Source organism: Talpa europaea (genome assembly GCF_964194135.1).
Source record: "Talpa europaea genome assembly, chromosome: 4".
NCBI classification, from domain to species: Eukaryota; Metazoa; Chordata; class Mammalia; order Eulipotyphla; family Talpidae; genus Talpa; species Talpa europaea.
The window spans coordinates 62214938-62234901 of NC_140070.1; the positions used below are offsets into that span (position 1 = coordinate 62214938).

The window sequence follows — 19964 nt, forward strand, 5'->3', positions numbered from 1 at the left end:
ATCATGCTCAGCGAAATAACTCAGAAAGAAAAAGAAAAATACCAGATGGTCTCACTCATAGCAGGAATTTAGAAAACCTAAATAAGGGATCAGGAAAAGACTAATTATAATAAAGTAAAAATCAAAATCAACAAGCAACTATAAACCAGAGACACACTACAGGGGCAGGGGAGAAGGGAATGGGATAAAAACAAGGGTTGTGGGAATTGTATGGGGATTATAATCAAGATGAAAATGCAAACATTGTGCAAAAAGGAAAAATGATGTAAAATATATAAAATAATTTTTTAAAAAAATTTAAAAAATGATCTACACCCAGACACATCATTGTCAAACTATTAAAAATCAAAGAAAAAAATTTGCAGGAAGCAAGGAAAAATAATAACTTATAAGGGCTCTCAAATTAGAGTTGCCCCCAATTTCAGTCCAGACACTTAAGACTAGTGGAAGTGAAACTGGAGACGCTCTCCTCCCCTCCCCACCCCCCATCTCCCCCATCCCTTATCCCTGCTTTGGGGCTCAGCACTTGACCCCAGAGCACAGCTTGCAGGCAGTGCAAGTGGCAGCAAGTGGTGGGCATTTTACCACCCACCACTAATGACATCCCTGGGGTACAGGCTGCTGGCAGAGGCCAGCAGTGATGGCGGATGGCAGTGGTTCCCCTACCACATCACCCCAGGACTTGTAGCTCCAACGCTGTGACTGCCTCCGGTTGCAGGCAGTGGAGAGGCCCATGGATTTGGTGCCTGGATTGTAGAATGGACTAATCAGGTACAAGCTATGACTGGTTGATAAATGGTCCAATCGGGCCATAGGATTGAAACTGGTTCGATTGGACTGGTAGGTGGGGGACACTGAAGGAGGAGATAGGGGAAGCAGAAGCCAGCTTGGGGAAGGGCTTGCTCACTAACTAATCTCTTGGACTTGCTCAAACTGGCTTACTCAGACTGCACTTTCTCAGATGGCTACACTCCTGCATGCTCTGCATTTGCTCTGACTTGCATGCTCGGACTCACTTGGACTCGACAGTTGCTCGCTCAGACTAGTTGCTCTCAGATTCCTCTGGTAGCCGACTGTAGGGTAAGGAAAAATGTCAGGCTTTTCTGCCCTCCCGCCATCAGGATAGATGATGGATCCTTGCGGTCCTGAATGCATGCCTGATGGCGGGCACCTGGAGTAGGGTGTGGGCATAGGTACATGGGATTCACCTGGGCTAAGACTGTGCTTTTTTTTTTTAAGGGCGGCGTCACGGGTATGCCAGTAGAAGCCGAGGAGAAGCCTAAAAAGAAGCCGAGAGAAAAGCAAGAAAAGCAGAAGCCGAGAGAAGGCCGGAGAGCGATAGAGTGAAGACTTGCTGGGGGCTGGGAGGCCTGCCAGCCTCCCGGACCCCCAGCACCCCTGCCTGCCGTGTACCTGGTAATCCCAATAAAAGACCTGCAAAAAACCACTGAGGACTCTGACTCCTCCTTTACCCGGTCTGCTGGATTAGAAAACCTGCTGAGTGACCATTCCTGACTCTACACTGACCTTCAAAGGAAGGAAAAAAGCTAAAAAGCTTCGCAGAGAAGCCAATGAGCTTCACAGAAGCTGTACTGGCTGCATCTGCCTCGACCTGCCTCTAACATTGCCTGAAAGGAGTACCAGGCCTCGGTCTGCCTATGACATTGCCTGAAAGGAGTACCAGGCCTCGGTCTGGTGACTCAAAAATCTGTTTGTTGTTGGTATGAACTAACAACTTACAAAATATTGTGATGCTAGTGACCAGGTGGCTGGCACTACTGGCAGTACTCTCCAGCACTATTGATGGGTGACAGGCACTCTGTGTCTAGGTCTCCTCTGAGAGCTGTTAATAGTCTGGTGGCACCATCTCCCAGTGATGCTGCCTTCATTTCTGTCTAGCATCTAATGCTAACCATCCTGACCTTCAGGCTGATGCTGGGGGCTGCTGCAGCATCATCCCAGCAGCCCCACTTGTGAGTGTGTCCAGCTGTGGTGAGTTGGATCCTGGCCCCCTACCTGCTTGCTAATATGACATGAACTCCAGGCCTTCCTTCGTAAGATGGTGCGCTCTTGAATGTTTAAAAATTTTGGACACTAACTGGAGTAAGATAGTGAGCCACTTGTAGCCTTGAAAATTCCTTGTTTCCCCTGATTGTTAAGTAAACCCCATTGTTATTCTTCCCTGAGCCTGAGTGGTCCAACAATTGTGCACATGGGTGAAGAAACCACAGACAGTGACCTGTCCTCTATTGGGCACTGTCCTTAATGGCTATATCCCCCTCTTACATGTCTCTTTCAGAAGGAAATATTTGCAATCCAAAATAAAAGAACTGTTGGCACAGAATTCTCTATCCTGCACAATTATCAATAAAGTATGAAGGAATAATAAAGGTTTTCTCAGGCAAATAGAGCCAGTGGAATTTGCCACCACTGCTCTTTGAGTACTACTAAAAGGAGTTCTTCTACAAGAAAAGAAAAATGAAGCACAAACTCCTTATTAAAATGACAAGAGCAATGTAACACCAGTATCAAGAGCAATAACACTATAAGTCAAGAGCACCAAATACTAAGGGAGAGGAAGAAATGGGTAGAGCCATTTGAGTTAATGTCAGAGAACAGACAACAGCTCATAAAGGACCTAAAATACTAATTCACACAAAACTCCATGGTAACCACTAACCAAAAAGCCAGAATAGACACCTGCAGATGAAGAAGCAAAGAAATTGATACAAATACAATGAAAGCCATCCAGAAGTACTAGTGAGAAACAAAGGAAAAAAGAAATAACAGAAAAATAAACAACCAAAAATCAAAAACAAAATGACTAAAATAAGAAGTTTATATCAACAATATACATAGGCTAACAATGTGCATAAAAAAATTTCAGTCATCAGATCAAGAATATGTGGTATAAATACACAATGGAATATTATTCAGCAATCAAAAAAGATAAACTCATGCCATTCGCAGCAACATGGATGGAGCTAGAAGGAATTATGCACAATGAATGTTAAAATTTAAAAAAATCATAAAAAAAATTCCAGTCATCAATACTTTAGTTACAAGAGACCCTTTTAAAATCAAAAGAAAAAAGCTAAAAATAACAGGCTGAACTAAGGTCATACATACAAATAACTCAGAGTAAATCAAGTACTGCCATTCTCGTATCAAATAAGCTAGACTTTCAACTTAAAAAGATAGTTGGGCACAAATATGGACACTATACTATGATCAAAGGAACAACTCACCAAGAAGATAAAACTCTTATTAATACTTATGCTCCAAATATAGGAACACCTAGTTATATAAAACAACTATTAACAGATCAAAATAGTATAACAAAAATACAATTGTTGGACACTTCAACTGACACAAAAGACTAGATCATCCACACAGAAAATTAACAAAGAAATAAAGGTCTCCCTGGTGGTGCAAGGGATTAAGACACAGCACTATGAAGCTATCCGCAGCCACTACAGCATGAGTTCGATCCCCAGCTGGCCAGGGAGGTGATTCACATGGCTCAGCAGACCTCTCCTGTCTCACCCGCTGCTCCACTCAGCAGTGTACTTCACTAGATCTGCCTGTTCTGCTTCCCACTCTGTCTCTGGTGAATCCTCTCACCCCCCCACACCTCTGGCCTGTACCCCAGTTCTTGTATGCATGAATAAATCTTTTAAAAAAAAAGATACAAAGGTCTCAAATGGAGTATTAGGTCACATGGATTTATTGGGTATCTACAGTTTTCTACCCTAAAAGCCATAAATACACCTTCTTCTCCAGTGTGCATGGAACACTTTCAAGAATAGATCATAAACTGGAACATAAAACAAGTCTCAGAAAATAGACAATATATCATGCATCTTCACAATGCTACCAGTGCTAGACCACAATGTTATAAAGCGAGAAATTAACCTTAAAAGGACTCCTGGATCAAATCAAAAAATGTGGAGGTTAAATAAAATGCTTTTGAACAACTCTTGGGTAAATGAAAAAATCAAAGAGATAAAAATATCTAGAGACTAATGAAAATGGAGAGACAAACTACCAGACCCTATGGGATGCTTTGCAAGCAGTTCTATCTGGGATGTTCATAGCAATAGAGGCCCACATAAAAAATAAGAAAGATGGCTACTTAATAATCTAACTCTACAGTTGAAGAAACTAGAAGAAGAACAACAAAAGCACCCAAAACCAATAGAAGGCAAGTAATACTAAAAATTAAAGCATAGGTAAATGAAATAGAAACCAAAACACAGCCCAAAAGATCAGTGCAAACAGGAGTTTGTTCTTTGAAAAAATAAACACTCGTACCCATGAACAGAACCCCCCATATGTTCCACAATGCTCATAGCAGCATTGTTTGAGGTAGGTAGGGCAGGGAAGCAACCAAAATGTCCATTGATGGACAACTGGATCAAGAAGATGTGAAATATTCACACCATTGAGTCCTAATCAACTAGAAAAAAGAACGAAATGCAACCATTTTTAACAACATGGAAGGAGTTTGAGAGAATTATTTATAGCAAAGTAAGATAGAACAATAAAAACTAATACTGGACATTTGCATAATAGATGATTCAATAAAGTAAAGCACTTTCAAAAACCAGTGGACATCAATAAACACTATGAGGGCTCTGAGGTTAAGAGGGAGGGGGAGGGAAAGGGACAGGTGATATAAGAAGTGGTAGTGGTATTTCAAAATAAAATGAAGACTAAGAAAAAGATGTCCTGAGAGATTGAGAACACAACTAAAGTGGTAAAATAAATAAATAATATAGTCATGCAAGATGTTAATATTGGGAGTGTGAGTGAAGAGTTCATGAGACCTCTTTGCACATCATTGTAACGCCCTCCTAAAGGATTATTTCCTGAGTAATCTCCCAAGTATGTCCATCTTCTCCCTTGGTGATATGGAAAAAAAGCAGGAAAACTCTAAGCTTAATAATTGTATATATTCTATTGCAGGAGATACACTATAATTTTTAAAGTACTTTTGTTTCTTTACATTGATTTAACTTTTTTTTAAATTTAAGACCTTTATTAACTGGTGTTTGAAGTTTGTTGGCCTTTTTGAAAAACATCCAGTTGTAAACTTTAATTACAAATTAAAAATGAAGTTTAAATATCTCAACTTGATCAGATATGAAGCAATTTAAAAACCTTTAAAGTTGTATTGAGAAAAAAAGTCTTTTAAAAAACATGTTTGTCCTTACCAAAAAGAGACATCTTTAGGTAAAGATAATAAAAACCCCAGGCTGCGTAAATAATGCAGATAGTTGCAATTATCTGGTCAATTGGCAAAAAGCAAGTACTTAAAGTCTCCAGCCCCAATCTTTTGTTCATTTCTTGTTGCTGGAATTTCATATTCATTTCTTGTTGCTGGAAGACTACAGTGGTGGTAAGCATGGTAACCCGCATTCACTCAGGCACGCCCTGCTCAGCCGCAGGAGCAGAGGAATTCTCAGCAGGCGAATAGGCTGCTTTTGTCTTTGTCTTGTGATTTAGGGTTTTCTGGGCATCGTGGACAGTAAATGAAGTTGTGGGGTACCAACAATGAAGTGGCTGCTGACCTTGAGTCTCATCTCCTTAATTTTCCCTATCTTCTTCTTTGCCTTCCTCTCTGGGTTGTCTTTGGGGAGGGGCCCCTGCCGAATGGTGGACTGTAGCCCAGACACATGCTCTGTCTCACTAGTCTATCTAATATTCTCCTGCACCCTGGTTAGCAGCACTCTCCATCACCTCTCCCAGCACAAGAGGCGCGGATGCTCTGGTCCAGCCCACAAGGTCACTGCACATAGTCAGATGGGAACTGACCCCTGCATTAGGGCAGGCCTCACTCTGGTCACAATCTGATCATTCTGCTGGTAGTTGTGTGGAGGATCCTGCGGCGTGGAGAGCACCTATAATGGTTATTGTCCGCTGCGCATTTAATGCCTCACCAGCGCCTGTCACTTTTGCTGCCTCTGCACCCCTTTCTCTGACATCACGCTCTGTGGTCTCTCCATTGCCTACACCACGAAGGTACTTTCTGGGATTATTTCTCTTTATGGCAGGCTAAAGTACAAATACATCTTTCTTGGTGTGTTCCTGTTGATGAAACCATATCCTTCCCTTACATTGAACCATTTTGCTGTTCCCAAAACCTTCCTTGCGATCACCTTTTTGCCCTCGCACAGCCGCCTCTGATGAGAGGTCGTGTGGGTCCTCAGCTGCCTATGCGTCTATGCGAGGCTTGGTGTGGCCCGAGCTGAGGGTCAGGGGCCGGGCCGCAACTAGGTCTCCGCATTGCTGCTCCTGGCAAAAGAGATGTTGAAACCCACCCCCCTCCTCCCGCTGATTCAGCTGAAGCTTCTCGGGATGGTGGCTTCATAGAGTCAAGGAGAGCACGGACCTTCCTGTTGTTTCATCTTGTTGGCATCCTTTTATGAGTTTATCTTGTGTCCTGTGACTTGCTGAACTCAGCTTTTATTTCTATGAGTTTTGGTATAGATTTCTTGGTATTTTCTAAGTTGACTATCATCTTCTGCTAGATTCTGAGTTGTTTGTGAACAAATATCCTCTCCTGTGCCTTTCATGTCCTCAGAGTCCAGGGAATGCTAAGGTATGTCATAGAGACCCACTGATAATTTTGGAGGGTTAAGGAGAATGGTGAAGGCACATATACCCTTTAACTTACAAAGAATTTGTGTCTTACATGTAGAGTCATGGTGTTCTCAATAGATCACCAGAGGGTAATAAGAATATGATGAATTATTTTACTAACTGCTAAGAATGTTCCTTTATTACTTACCATTAATCCATGTTTTATTTGATATCTCTAAATGTATGGCTTTCATTTCCTTGCCTTAAATTTTATTTTATTTCTCTCTTCTGGGTTCTTCTGTTCTATTTTTATCCTAAACTGTTCTCCGTTTATCTATCAGGGATTCCAGTATTGTGGATTCCAATTCGCACAGGATGAATTGGTAAATCCAATCTAACCTATTTAGGTATCAAACAAAAATATCAGCTGGTTGGAATATCAAGTACCACCAAAGAAAGATGTCTGGAGAGGCTGACAGGAAGGGAGACAGGTAGGCAACCAGGCAGGTTGGGAAAGCCAGGGGTGAGGGGCTTGGGCACAGAGCACTTGCACCTATGATTATGGATACCTGGGTCCAGAGGAGCCAGGAATGAAAAGGGAGCATCAACTGAGGAGAGACCACGAGAGGACACGAGACCAAAAACGGCCAGGAAGAGGTAGGAGAAAGAGCACAGACTTGCTGGGAGGTTAAAGGTAGGGGGCTCAGTTGCCTGCCTGCCTCCCAGCACCCCCTGCTGGCATATGCCTGTTTCCTTGCATGCATCCTCCCTGCCTGTCGTGCCTATGTACCTGGCTCCCTGAGAGAGTATTAAAGACTGTAAAATCCACTGGGGGCTCCAGGATTCTCCTTTCTCTCTGCCTGAATCTACAGTGAACCTGCCCTGTCATGCTGGCACTAGAGGAAGGTAATAGGAATAAGTCACAGAAATTTTGAGAGATACAAGTGAAATCATTTATGTGGAAGTTCTTTGTACATTTGAAGCAATTCCCTAATTTTTTAAAAAGATTTATTTGTTTGTTTGTTTATTTATTTATACAAGAACCGGGGTACAGGCCAGATGGGAGGGTGAGAGGATTCACCAGAGACAGAGCGGGGAGCAGAACAAACAGACTGACGAAATACACTGCTGAGGGGAGCAGCAGACAGGAGAGGTATGCCGTGCCATGCGGGACCCTCGCTGGCCGGCCAGGATCGACCCGGTGCTGCAGAGGCTGCGGACAGCTTCACAGCACTGCGCTCAACCGCCTGTGCCACCAGGGGAGACCCAATTCCCTAATTTTTTTTTTAAACATAATGAGAATGGCAGTGAGCTGTACTTCCACTAGATGAGTGGAGAGATATAAGAAATCAATGTAGTGAGTGTCTGCATTTTCAAGTCTCAGGATCAGTCATTTGGTCCACAGTTGGTCAAAGCATTTACTTTATATTGGCACTAAAGATCCTACAATCGCTCTCCCCCAACCAGCCCCTGCAAGGTAGCTTTAGATTACATGGAATTCAAGTGAACTTTGGATTTATATCTAATTACTTATTCTACCTGTTATAGTCCTTCCTCCAAATCTGATATATTGTTCCCATTCTCATTTCTATTTCCCTTATGTGATGTATTGGACAGTCTCCATATTATCTAAACTGTTTAGACTGTATGCCTCTAAAGAGGACCCCTGGTATCTAGGAATGGGGTCCTTCCACAGGAGACAGGTAGGTAGAGGTCAGATGATAGCTTATTTCTGGTTCTGCTGAATTAGGCAGACTTGCCCAAGCAGGGATGAACAGTTGAAGCCCCCTTTTAGGACAGAGCTGGTGCATTACTCTCGCCAGGTGGCGAGAGTTTAACTGGTAGGCTATAACTGGTGGGCCGATTTGGAAAGAGGAGAAGTGTAGGGTCTCAAATAACATTCATTTTCTTACTGCAAACTCATTAGATTTGTCATTCTCTCTGGGCCAGGTGGTGTGGAGAAAGTGAGACTCTTCATAGAAATATATAGGGAGAGGAAGAAAGGCCAAGGATCCCAGCTGGAATTTGACCAGTGGTTACCCACTATGTAGAAACAATGAAAAACTGCTTCCCCCCACTCCACCCACAACTTTTCAGTGGTATTGGGGACTCTACTCTTGACCTCACCTGACCACCTGTCTTGGTCCTCAGCCTCAAGAATTCTCAGCCTGGGTTACACGTTAAAATCACCTGGGACCTTCTAGATTATTGCAACACAGGCCCCCCCTCCACAGTTCCTGATTCAATTGGTCCAGGATACAGTAGTTTTAAAGTCTCCCCAGTGATACTAAAGTGCAGCCCAGGTTAAGGACCAATGATCTAATGGTTTGGGTCTCATCAACCCTTTTTCACCTTCAGGTGGCCAAGTGTAAAACGCAGGTAACACCACCTGTGAAGTTCTCCAAAGGAAAGCAGCCTCTGATAAAGATATCAGCAACACTGCGGCAATTTATTCCTCAATTAAAGGCAAAATGCCCTGTTTTCTTTCTCACCTAATGCTTCTCCATATAAAAATATGTTTTAGAAAAAGTTATATTTGGCCCTTTGGTGCTCAGCTATTCATTTTCTTGAAAGGGAATAAGAGGGAAGATTTCTTTCTTCTTATAGAAATACTGATATGACTTTGCCCTCAGCCTATCTGCACCTAGTCATTATGAAAATCCAGTGAAAGACATTCCATGACATAAGCTCAGTACATTCATCTCTTTAATGGCACTCGTAATCTAATTCCCAGGTATTAAGACAGTCTTCCAATGGCTATGTGGTCAGGGAGAATGAAATCCATGACCCCAGCACTTGAAAGGAGAGTAGATAGTATGATAAAACCACTTAAAATACAATTTTCTCAGCACCACACCTGAATTTCTCTCAGCTGAAGCGTTCCCACCTGACTCCAGCCTATTCAGAGGCATCCCCACTAGTGAGTCTTCATCACCCATGGTGGCTTGGGGAACAGCATATGTGTCTCTGATAATAGAACTGCTCCCAGTCCACAGGGAATGATTATCCTGGGGGTAATAATTCCCAAGAATGGCTTTGCCACAGTTACAACATACTGAGAGGGAGCAAAATACAACTTGCATAAATCAGTCTGCTAGGTAGTTTGCTCTAAGTCAATTTTCTATCATACCTGTAATAAAGGTGTATCATAATCAGTCTTGATATCTGGTTGCATGACTAGATGAAAGGCAAATATATCTTTAATTGTGAGTTTTGTTTTAATAACTATCCCTATAACTTTATGAAATCCATGATATATTTTAGAGATAGAAAAAAAGCTTTATAAGGGCAGGAATGGACACAGTGCAGGTTTTCTGACCAGCAGACCGGGTAAAGGAGGAGTCAAGAGTCCTCAGTGGTTTTTTGCAGGTCTTTTATTGGGATTTACCCGGTACACAGCAGGCAAGGGTGCTGCCGGGGGGGGGGGGGGGGGGGGGGGAGGGGGGGGGGAGGCTGGCAGGCCTTCCAGCCCCCAGCAAGTCTTCACTCTATCTGGGCTCTCCGGTGTTCTCTGCTTCTCTCTCGGCTTCTGCTACTTCTTTCTCGGCTTCTCTTTTGGCTTCTACTGGCGTCCCCATGACTCCGCCCTTAAAAGCCCAGTCTTAACCCAGGTGAATCCCATCTACCTCTGCCCACACCCTACTCCAGGTGCCCGCCATCAGGCATGCATTCAGGATCACAGGGTTCCCTCATCTATCCTGATGGCGGGAGGGCAGAAAAGCCTGACATTTTTCCTTAGCCTACAAGCTTTTATTTCAGTTTCATTTTTATGAGATTTTAATTTATGCTCTATTCTATTCCATTGGCTTTTAATAAAATACCAGTTTTTTTAAATGAATCAAATGATATGTACCTGATTTTCCATTTTTGTTGAGCCCCCCCTTTTTTTTTTGAAATTATATCACCTCAGGTAAGAGTCTGTCATTTTTGTCGGGCCGTGGGGAAATCATTGTTGTAATCAAACTAATTTTGAAGATCATACCATGAGAATGTCATTGGCAAGGATCCTAAACCACGTAACCACATGTGCACAATTATTCAAGAGGAATAGAATCATTACAACTTCCATGTAAGGGCTGAAGAAAAAATATGTAAAATGCTTAATATCTATGGGGCAACCAAATAATGGGCAACTGAAATAAGTGTTTTCTCTTCTGGGTTGTCTCAAAGTCCCTGGGGAAGATGAGTCAAAAAGATAAGACAGAACAGCAAACTGTAAAAACGATTTTGAAATCATCCTCCAACAGGTTAAGTTCACACATTTTAAGTTCCAGAAGTCCTATTTAGGACCTGCTAACCATGGAAAGTCAGAAACAGCTCCATTAGTTTTTTTAATATGTATCATTCTCACTGGTGTAAGATGGTATCTCATTGAGGTGTTGAACTGCATTTCCCTGTTTACAAAAGATGTTGAACATTTTTTCACATGCCTATTGGCCATTTGCATTTCCTCTTTGGAGAAGTTTCTTTTTAGCTCTTCTGCCCATTTTTTGACGGGTTATTTACTTTGTTTTTGTAGAGTCTCATCAGCTCTTTGTAGATTTTTGATCATTAGTATTGTGTGCAAAAATTTTCTCCCAATCAGTGGGTTGTCTCTTTGTTTTGGTTTATGCCTCTTTTGCTGTGCAGAAGCTCTTTAATTTGTTTTTTTTTTTTTATAGAGGCATGTTTATTTATTTATTTGTTTGTTTGTTTTGTTTATACAAGCACTGGGTACAGTCAGAAGCGCGGGAGGGTGAGAGAATTCACCAGAGCCAGAGCGGGGAGCAGAGCAGGCAGAAGGACCGAAGTACACTGGTGAGGGGAGCAGCGGGCAGCAGGAGAGGTCTGCGCGCCATGTGGGACCCTCCTCCGGTGGCCGGGGAGCAGCCGGGGATCGAACCGGCGCCGCAGAGGCTGCGGGCAGCTTCGCAACCCAGCGCTCAACCGCTGCGCCACCGGGGAGGCCCTGAAGCTCTTTAATTTGATGTAGTCCCAGCTGTTTATCCTTTCCTTCACTATCACTGCTTTGGGTGATGTGTCTTTAAAGATGTTTCTAAGGTGTATGTCATGCAGTGTTTTGCCTATATTTTCTTCTATATATTTTATGGTTTCAGGTCTTATGCCTAGTTCTTTAATCCATTTTGAGTTGGTTTTTGTGCATGGTATGAGGTAGTGGTCAAGCTTCATTGCTTTGCATGTAGCAACACAGTTTTCCTAGCACCATTTATTGAACAAACTTTCTTTGCTCCACTGCAATCAAAAGAGATAAACTCATGCCATTTGCAGCAATATGGATGAAGCTGGAAGGGATCATGCTCAGTGAAATAAACCAGAAAGAAAAAGAAAAATACCATATGGTCTCACTTATAGCAGGAATGTAGAGGATCCAAATAAGGGATCGGGGAAAAAAACTAATTATAATAAAGTAAAAATCAAAATCAACAGGCAACTATTAATCAGAGATATACTACAGAGGGGAGAAAGGAGCAGGATCAGAACAAGGATGGGAAGGGCACAAAGGACCATGGTGATAGTTCATGGGTGAATGGGTGGTGGGAATTTTACAGGGACTATAACCAAGATGAAAATGCATACATTTTACAAAAATGAAAAATTATGTAAAAAATATATGAAATAATTAAAAATTAATTAATTTATTTTTAAAAAAGAAACAGCTCCACTAGTCCCTCATCTCTCAGGTCAGTCCAGGTCAGTGGCATTACTGGCTATTAGGGTAGAGGTTAAAGGGAAGGTATGTGTGTGTGTTTGTGTGTGGGGGGGTTGGAATACATGCATACATTCAAAATTATAATTGTCATACATGGCTGATTTTTTGGATTGTTTTTCTGATAAGGATAAAACAAGTAGTTGTTCTTTTCTTGGACTAGGCAAGGAAAACCAGGAGTTCCTTTCCTCGGAAGCATTTTTCCCATATTTCTCACCAACTCAAGGATAATTATTGTTTAAGTTCCTCCTTCAGGTAAAGAATATCTTTGGTGCATTGAACATACTGGTTCAACTTCAAACATATTTTGGGGTAGATCACCTGCTCCAGGTGATCTACTGGTCAACATCTTATACCTTCTGCAGCAGTCCTACCACTGCCCACCGATGGCAAAGCTGCAGAGGTCCTTGATATACCTCCCTCTAATAACACTGGCTGTCTCTCCTCCTTCCCGCAGAGGAAGTGTGGGAGGGAGACCTAAGGAGAACACCTGGGGAGACCTCCTGGTGGAAGAGGAAGGAAAGTCATTTGTCCCATGTTATCTAGCGTGCATGGGTCCCCTGGTTTTTGGTTCAAGGCCCAGTTGTCTGGTCTTACCCACTGAAACAATCCAACAATATTGTTTTCCTCCCATGGACAAAAGTAAAATATAGGATAAAAGAAGCACTGGTGTGAAGGGAAAATCTTCAACTTCTCTTGGCCAAAGATTGTTTCCTCCTCTGTTTTTCCCAGAGCTGGATATTCACTCTATTATTTCAAATCACACTGTATTGAAGGTATTTGAGAATGTATATTTCTCTACAAGATCCTGAACCCAAGAAGTCAGGGGCTGTGGGTTACCCCTCCCAGTATGCTCACTCAAACCAGGACTACCTGTGCCTGTCACAAAGAGGTATTTATAGGGCCTCCCCGGTGGCACAGCGGTTGAGCGCTAGGTTGCGAAGCTGCCCGCAGCCTCTGCAGCCCCGGTTCAATCCCTGGCTGCTCCCTGGCCACCGGAGGAGGCTCCCACATGGCGCACAGACCTCTCCTGCCATCCGCTGCTCCCCTCAGCAGTGTGCTTCGGTCCTTCTGCCTGCTCTGATCCCCACTCTGGCTCTGGTGAATTCTCTCACCCTCCCGTGCTTCTGACTGTACCCAGTGCTTGTATGTATAAACAAACAAACAAAGAAATAAATAAATCTTTCCCCAAAAAATAATAATTATAAAAAAAGAGGTATTTATAAATATTTAGTGAATTTTCACTATTGAGATTAAACAATCTGGGTTTAAGGAAGTTTCTGCCACTCACTGGGAATTTGACCTTGAGGAAATCACATGACTTTATTGATTTTTTTTTTTTCCAGTTCTTGCATCTATGTAATGGGAAGTGAAACTAGGTAATCTCTCCCAGTTCACACACACTATGACTTTTGTAATAGTGTCAAGCTGGCTGTTCTAGAAAAGGTTCTTCCAGTTTTTAAAATTGCATGACCCATCTAACCTCAGTGCTTGAAGCCTCCACTGATAGAGCTTGGCCATAATCACTAGAAGTGGTAAGTTTTGGATGCCTTTACTGTTGGGTCATCAAAGGTCATCATTTTTAAAGTAAAGTATACTGAAATATCTACCACTTTTCAGGACTCAAACAAATTTCATTATCCAAATGAATGCTTCTTTCTTTGCCTTTCATAACCTTTTATTTTTGCATAGAAAAGTGAAGGTTAAAGAAGGAGAAAATGAAGAATGGCATGCTTAGGAATTCTAGGGAGATGAGTTAGTGGACTCCAAAGAGCAAAACAGCCATAAATACTCAAATAATTAAGATAGTATTAATGAGAGAGCAGCAAAGGATGAAGATAAAAAGATAGTGATGGGCTCCATTTTCCCTCCAATTTTTCCTTTCTCCATTTTTTTCCCTAAAAACTCTTCCTTTGTCATCACTGAAAAACAAAAACTGAAAAACCTTTTCCCTGAATCTAATTTCATAAATTGATAATGGCAAGAAGTTAGGACCAGTATGTGGGTGGGCAGTGGTAGGACTGCTGCAGAAGGTATAAGATGTTGACCAGTAGATCACCTGGGGCAGGTAGGATCAGCAAGAGACAGAAGTCACCCTAACAGGAGGCCAGGGAAATAGAGTGCCAACTCTCAGTGATGGTCTTAGAAACCCTAAGTGCCAACTATTCTACCCCAAAATATGTTTGTTTGTTTGTTTGTTTTTAAAGACAGTCTCTTTTTTTTTTAAGATTTATTTATTTATTTATACAAGCACTGGGTATAGTCAGAAGCGCGGGAGGGTGAGAGAATTCACCAGAGCCAGAGCAGAGAACAGAACAAGCAGATTGACAAAACACACTGCTGAGGCGAGCAGCGGATGCAGCAGGAGAGGTCTGCGCACCATGTGGGACCCCTCGCAGGGGGCTGGGGATCCAACTGGCGCAGCAGAGGCTGAGGGCAGCTTTGCAGCCCAGTGCTCAACCGCTGCGCCACCAGGGAGGCCCCTACCCCAAAATATTTTTGATAAGATATCTGCTTGCTCACAAAGTTGTTTCAACATCTCTTCTGCAAACTGGATCATATGTTCATATGGTAAAGAAACTGTTTTTCTAAAATATGAAGTAAGTTAAATCTCTATGAAGCTCTTCACAAATTTTCAAAAATAAGGTCTGAATTAAAATACTTTTAAAAATATGACTAAAGTTGCAATCAGTGTTACATGATTGGTTAAATTTTATTCTTATTTTTCATATTTCAAAAATATTCCATATGTTTTTAACAGCTCTTTGAACTGTCTTGGCAATGAATAAATCAGCATATCTAAGAGTGATTGATAACCATATGATTCTTGGGTATCATATTTTGATGATGCTTTCCAGTGTTTTAAATTACCAAAATAAAAACCACACACACATACACACATACAGTTTTCCTGAGCTCAAAACTGTCAGTTTTTGGCTTGATAGCTACATTGAGAGTTTAAACATCATCATTAAAATTTTACAGGTGACATATCAGGAAAAATTAAGTCCACCAGTTCTGTTGAAAGTAAAACAGCCCCTCATTATGAATGAAATTGTGTGCTGGGTATGAATGCTAGTGACCTCTAAAAATGAACCGCTGACCCATAAATGGATGAGAATCAGCCAAAGTAAATGAGGCAGAAGTTTTCCCAGCATAACTGTGCATGCTGCAAGGAAGATTTTTGTCATAATTAAGAGACAGAGTGGTCAACAGGGAACATTTAACAGGAACAAACATGACAACATTGCCTGTTTTTCTAGTCCTTCGTTCATCCTCACGCTATACCATCTTTCTGGGTTTTAAAAGTAACACATACATTGCACATAAAAATAACACATATGAGCATGTAGAGCAGAACTAAGCAAAAATTTACTTAGAATATGGACACTGTCAATGTCCAGTGTATTCAGACAAAATCTCTATCTAAATTTGCACTGTCCAGCCTGATAGCTATTAGTCACATTGAAATGGCTAGTGAGCACTTAAAATGTGGTTAGTCTGGATGGAGATGTGTTATTAGAGTAAAATAGTAGATTTCAAAGACATCACACCAAAAAGAATAATGTATTGTTTCTAATGACTGCTTTTTCTCTATGGCCACTAGCACATTGAATAGTATACGTGTGACTTGAATTTATGGCTTGCATTATATTTCTGTTGGGCAAAACTGATCTAATTGAAAATGTTGGTAAGTGAGTTATCATTTAGCAATCCAATGGAATTGAAATATAAATTCATATTAATTGACAATGTAACAACATGAACAAAACTAGTAACAAAAGTGATTGATACTTTCATGAGTTAACTTTTCCATTCCTTCTAAACTGGTAAGTTTCTGCAAATCCAAATGTTTGCTTAATAACTTTCTAAAGGGAAAAGAAGGAAAGGTAGTTCTGAGATAAGAGTTAGGTTCTGGAAGAAACAAAAGAATTATCTACCCTGGACTCTGCAAGGTGATAGCTCTTGGAGGTGATAGCTCTTGCTTGAAAGAAGCCATTATTAAGGAGGCAGGGCCAGGCTCTGCTTCTTTGATATTCATAGAGCCATACTTCTCTATAAGGAAGACTACTGGGGGACTCCCCTTCTTTATGAAAGTGTTAATGTATCTTCACTGATGGGATGATGTCATTTTGGAAGGGAAGCTGTAGCCCATGAAGCTAATATTGCAATGTAAATGTAAACTTAAGAGGGCACAAATGCCACATGGGTCATTGATTAAGAATTTCTAATACTGAAAACGGTGTGTTTTTTTAATGAGCATTATGCTCTTTTAGAAAGAATTTGATCTATTTATTCTATAACTTCCCCAATTATCATGTTTCATTGGAATACTTTAATGCTAAAGCAAAGAAAAGTTATATTGTAGGTATACTTTGCTAGGTCTTATTGAAATAGTGTTTTAACATGTCTAGGCTGGGGGAAATATTCAGAGTAGGTTGGGGAGACAAATGAAGCTGTTTAACCCTCACTGGCTCTGTGAATCCTCACAGAAAGTAAAGGAGGAACATGTTGTCTGACTAGGACAACATCACAGACAGTGCCAGCACAGCACACAGCATAGAAAATTATCCAGACTTTCACAGACATGCTCACAGAGGAGTGTGGCCATGTGAGGATTAAGAGACAAAACACGTGCAGTGCTTAGTGTGCAGAAAGTGTTCAGAATATAGGTTATCATCTGGAAACATATCCTATGGCCTGAGTAAAGTTCATCTCCCTTTCACTGTCAAAATGCAAAGACTCTAGAAAATTCACTCTAAGCACCTTGCTTTTGTCTAAATTCATTTGTATAAAGCTTTACTCACTCTCTATTTGCCAATGACTCATGGTTAAATATTTTCACTAGTCTTTTTCCTTTTTAATACAGTTGCAAATCATGTCACAGTCTGCTTTGTTCTCCAATCCCCCCCCAAGAAAAGCTAAACAACTCCAACATCCTCATAACCTTAATAAATTAACGTCATTCAGAGAAAGTCTGTATTCACTTCATAAACTGTAGTTGATGATAATTTCTTGAAATGATGAATACTAATTCTTAGGAATTTTCTGGAATCCTATGAAAATTCATATCACTTAACCTGTGTGAGTTGAAGGTTGGTGTCCAATGACTGCTAAGAAGATATAAGGATTGTTGCAGAAATATAAATAGGCCAGTAATGAATTTTAATTAACACTGCATATGTTAATAATAAATTCAATTAATTTGGCCTTTACCTATAGTAGAGAAAAGAAATACTCAGGCAAAATAATAATTCATTTTAAATGCTTCAATTGGTAACCTCCTTTCCTGAAGAGTGATTTATGCAGTAATTTACTGGCTGTGTCTTCATAAGATTGTTCTAAGTCAACCCTTTTGAAATAATCATAATTTCTGAATGTGTGTTGTGAGAGATATAATAAATGACTTCTAATTAATTTTCATTTAATGAGTTACCTATTCACATGGTAATTTTTTTAAATTCTCTCAAGATAAACAGTTTGTAAATACTGTGGACAACACTTCCATTTCACAAAAACCATGATAGGAACATCTGCCTCATGTTCTCCACATGAAGATCAATCAGTTTGCAAATTTTATAAACTAAAGAGGCGTTTATTTTTTTTCTAGTTGGCAGAGTACATCATTCTAAATTTCTATAGCCTTGAGATTCCAAATTGGTTACCATACAAAAAACAGACTATTTATTAACAAAAAAGTTCCTAGCAGGAATTGCAGGGAAGATGCAGGAAACAAAGTCACAGGAAACCAAACAAAGGTAGAAAGATAATTTAGGTTGCTTAAGGACATTCTGACTTTTTTAAAGAACAAGACACATTATGAGCATCTCTTACAGAGTCCCTATTTCTCCCAGTCCCCCACTTGTAAAAAGACCCCACATTTTCTCATATAAGTTTTACTATTTAAGAAGAATTTTAATTGCATATCTTTTCCAAAATTCAATTACACAGCAACTCAATAATTATATGCTATAATAAAAATAGCCATGATGAAATAGTAAAGCTAGAAAAATAATAAAAACTAGGAAGAAATTACTATCATGAAGGAAGAAATTACTCCTAGCTGTTTTAAATAGTTCACACCTATTTAGAAAGCCTTGCAATAAAAAGGGCAAGGCTCTTAAAAATAATTCCCTGCAGACTTGGAAGTGTGCCTACCATATTAAATAATTCAAACGCAATTGTTACTTACAAGAGAAGCGAAAGGGCCTCGCTCCTAAGCCGCAATGCCTTATGCCCTCTCCGTGGAAAAGCCCGTACTGCATCTCACCCATGAACTTGTCCAGTTCCTGCCCTGAAGCATTGACGAGCAGAGCCCCTGTTTTGCACAGGAAGGTGGCTTTAATCCACAGCGGCGTCCCTAGAGCTGTCACAACTCCGAGGGAGCACAAGAAACTTAGCACCCCGGCCGTGCAAAAAATTATTTTCTTCTGTTGGTTTGGCATGTTGAGAAATGGCTTTTATGCGGGTGAGGTTCAATACCAAGACCTTTGTGAGCGATGAGAAGTGACTTCCCGTTTGGCTGCATTTATTATAGAAACTGAATAGACAGATCCCACTGAAAAGGCTACTTTACCATATGGATAGAGGTTCTGCCAGGTCAAATGTCAGTCAAATACCAGGCTTCAGGCTTCTTCACCACACTTAATGAACTATTCCGTATTCCGTTTCTTCTCCCTAATTTGAAATCTTTGAACTAAGAGCCTGTGAACTAAAATTCTTCAAGCTGCCTTTGAGTATCTCCTCTGTGTTACTTAGTAACAAAGGTCTAAGGTAACAGACGGAGTCCTACATGTAACTTGATCAATACCACCCCTTTCCTCAACCTTTTGTTTGATTGAGTGAGTTGAAACTTTCAGAAAGAGGCTTGGTTTCTATGGTAAATTTTCAGCTCTTTGAGATTGTCTTTTTTTTATTTTTCATTTCATTGATTTTATATTTTAAAAATAAGAAAAACTGATTTATAGAAGAACGAAGAAAGATACATGGATATTATTTCCAAAAAGAAATACCATCTAGCATTTTATAAAGAATATAAAACTTTCAAAGAATTTTGAAGGTAACTTACTTCTTATGCCAATTTGTTTTCATGAGATATTCATTAATTGAAGTGTATTTATTTATTTATTTATTTGTTTGTTTGTTTGTTTGTTTGGTATAGTCAGGGAGGAGCTTTGGCAGAAGTAAGAAGAATGTATGTATAACTATTGGTAATCAATTCATTTTTTAAAAAATGTTAATTGTAGCAGGATATGATATTGAATATAATTTTGTGGATAGGAAGTGCCAAAACAGACACCCTACTGATTTTGAGAAAATGTTTGCACACAATACTAATGATAAAGGACTGATCATAAAAATCTACAAAGAGCTGATGAGACTCAACAAAAACAAAGTAAATAACCCAGTCAAAAAATGGGCAGAGGTATACAAGAACTGGGGCACAGGCCAGAGGTGAGCAGATTCACCAGAGACAGAGCGGGAAACAGAACAGGCAGACTGACTGAAATATACTGCTGAGGGGAGCAGTGGGCGAGCCAGGAGAGGTCTGCTGGCCATGTGGGTAGCTCCTTGGCCACTTCTCCTTGACACTTTTTCAAAGAGGAAATACAAATTGCCATCAGGCATATGAAAAAATGTTCAACATCACTTGTAATCAGGGAAATGCAAA

The 19964-nt window shown here is 40.6% G+C and overlaps 1 protein-coding gene across 3 annotated transcripts in view; it reads right to left on the minus strand.

Moving 5' to 3' along the window:
* Positions 1-18884, minus strand: part of CLRN1 (clarin 1) — a gene marked incomplete at its 3' end in the record, with an annotated part of 55101 nt that extends 36217 nt beyond the window's left edge. For 2 of the 3 annotated variants that reach the window (XM_084231895.1, XM_084231894.1), the window contains exon 1: positions 18486-18884. In XM_084231895.1, the coding sequence (XP_084088021.1) occupies positions 18486-18738 (253 nt within the window). In that variant the 5' untranslated portion in view covers positions 18739-18884. Of the gene's footprint in view, positions 1-18481 lie in introns of all 3 variants that reach the window. The other variant, XM_084231893.1, reaches the window with a different exon arrangement.
* Between the last annotated feature and the right edge of the window lie 1080 nt (positions 18885-19964).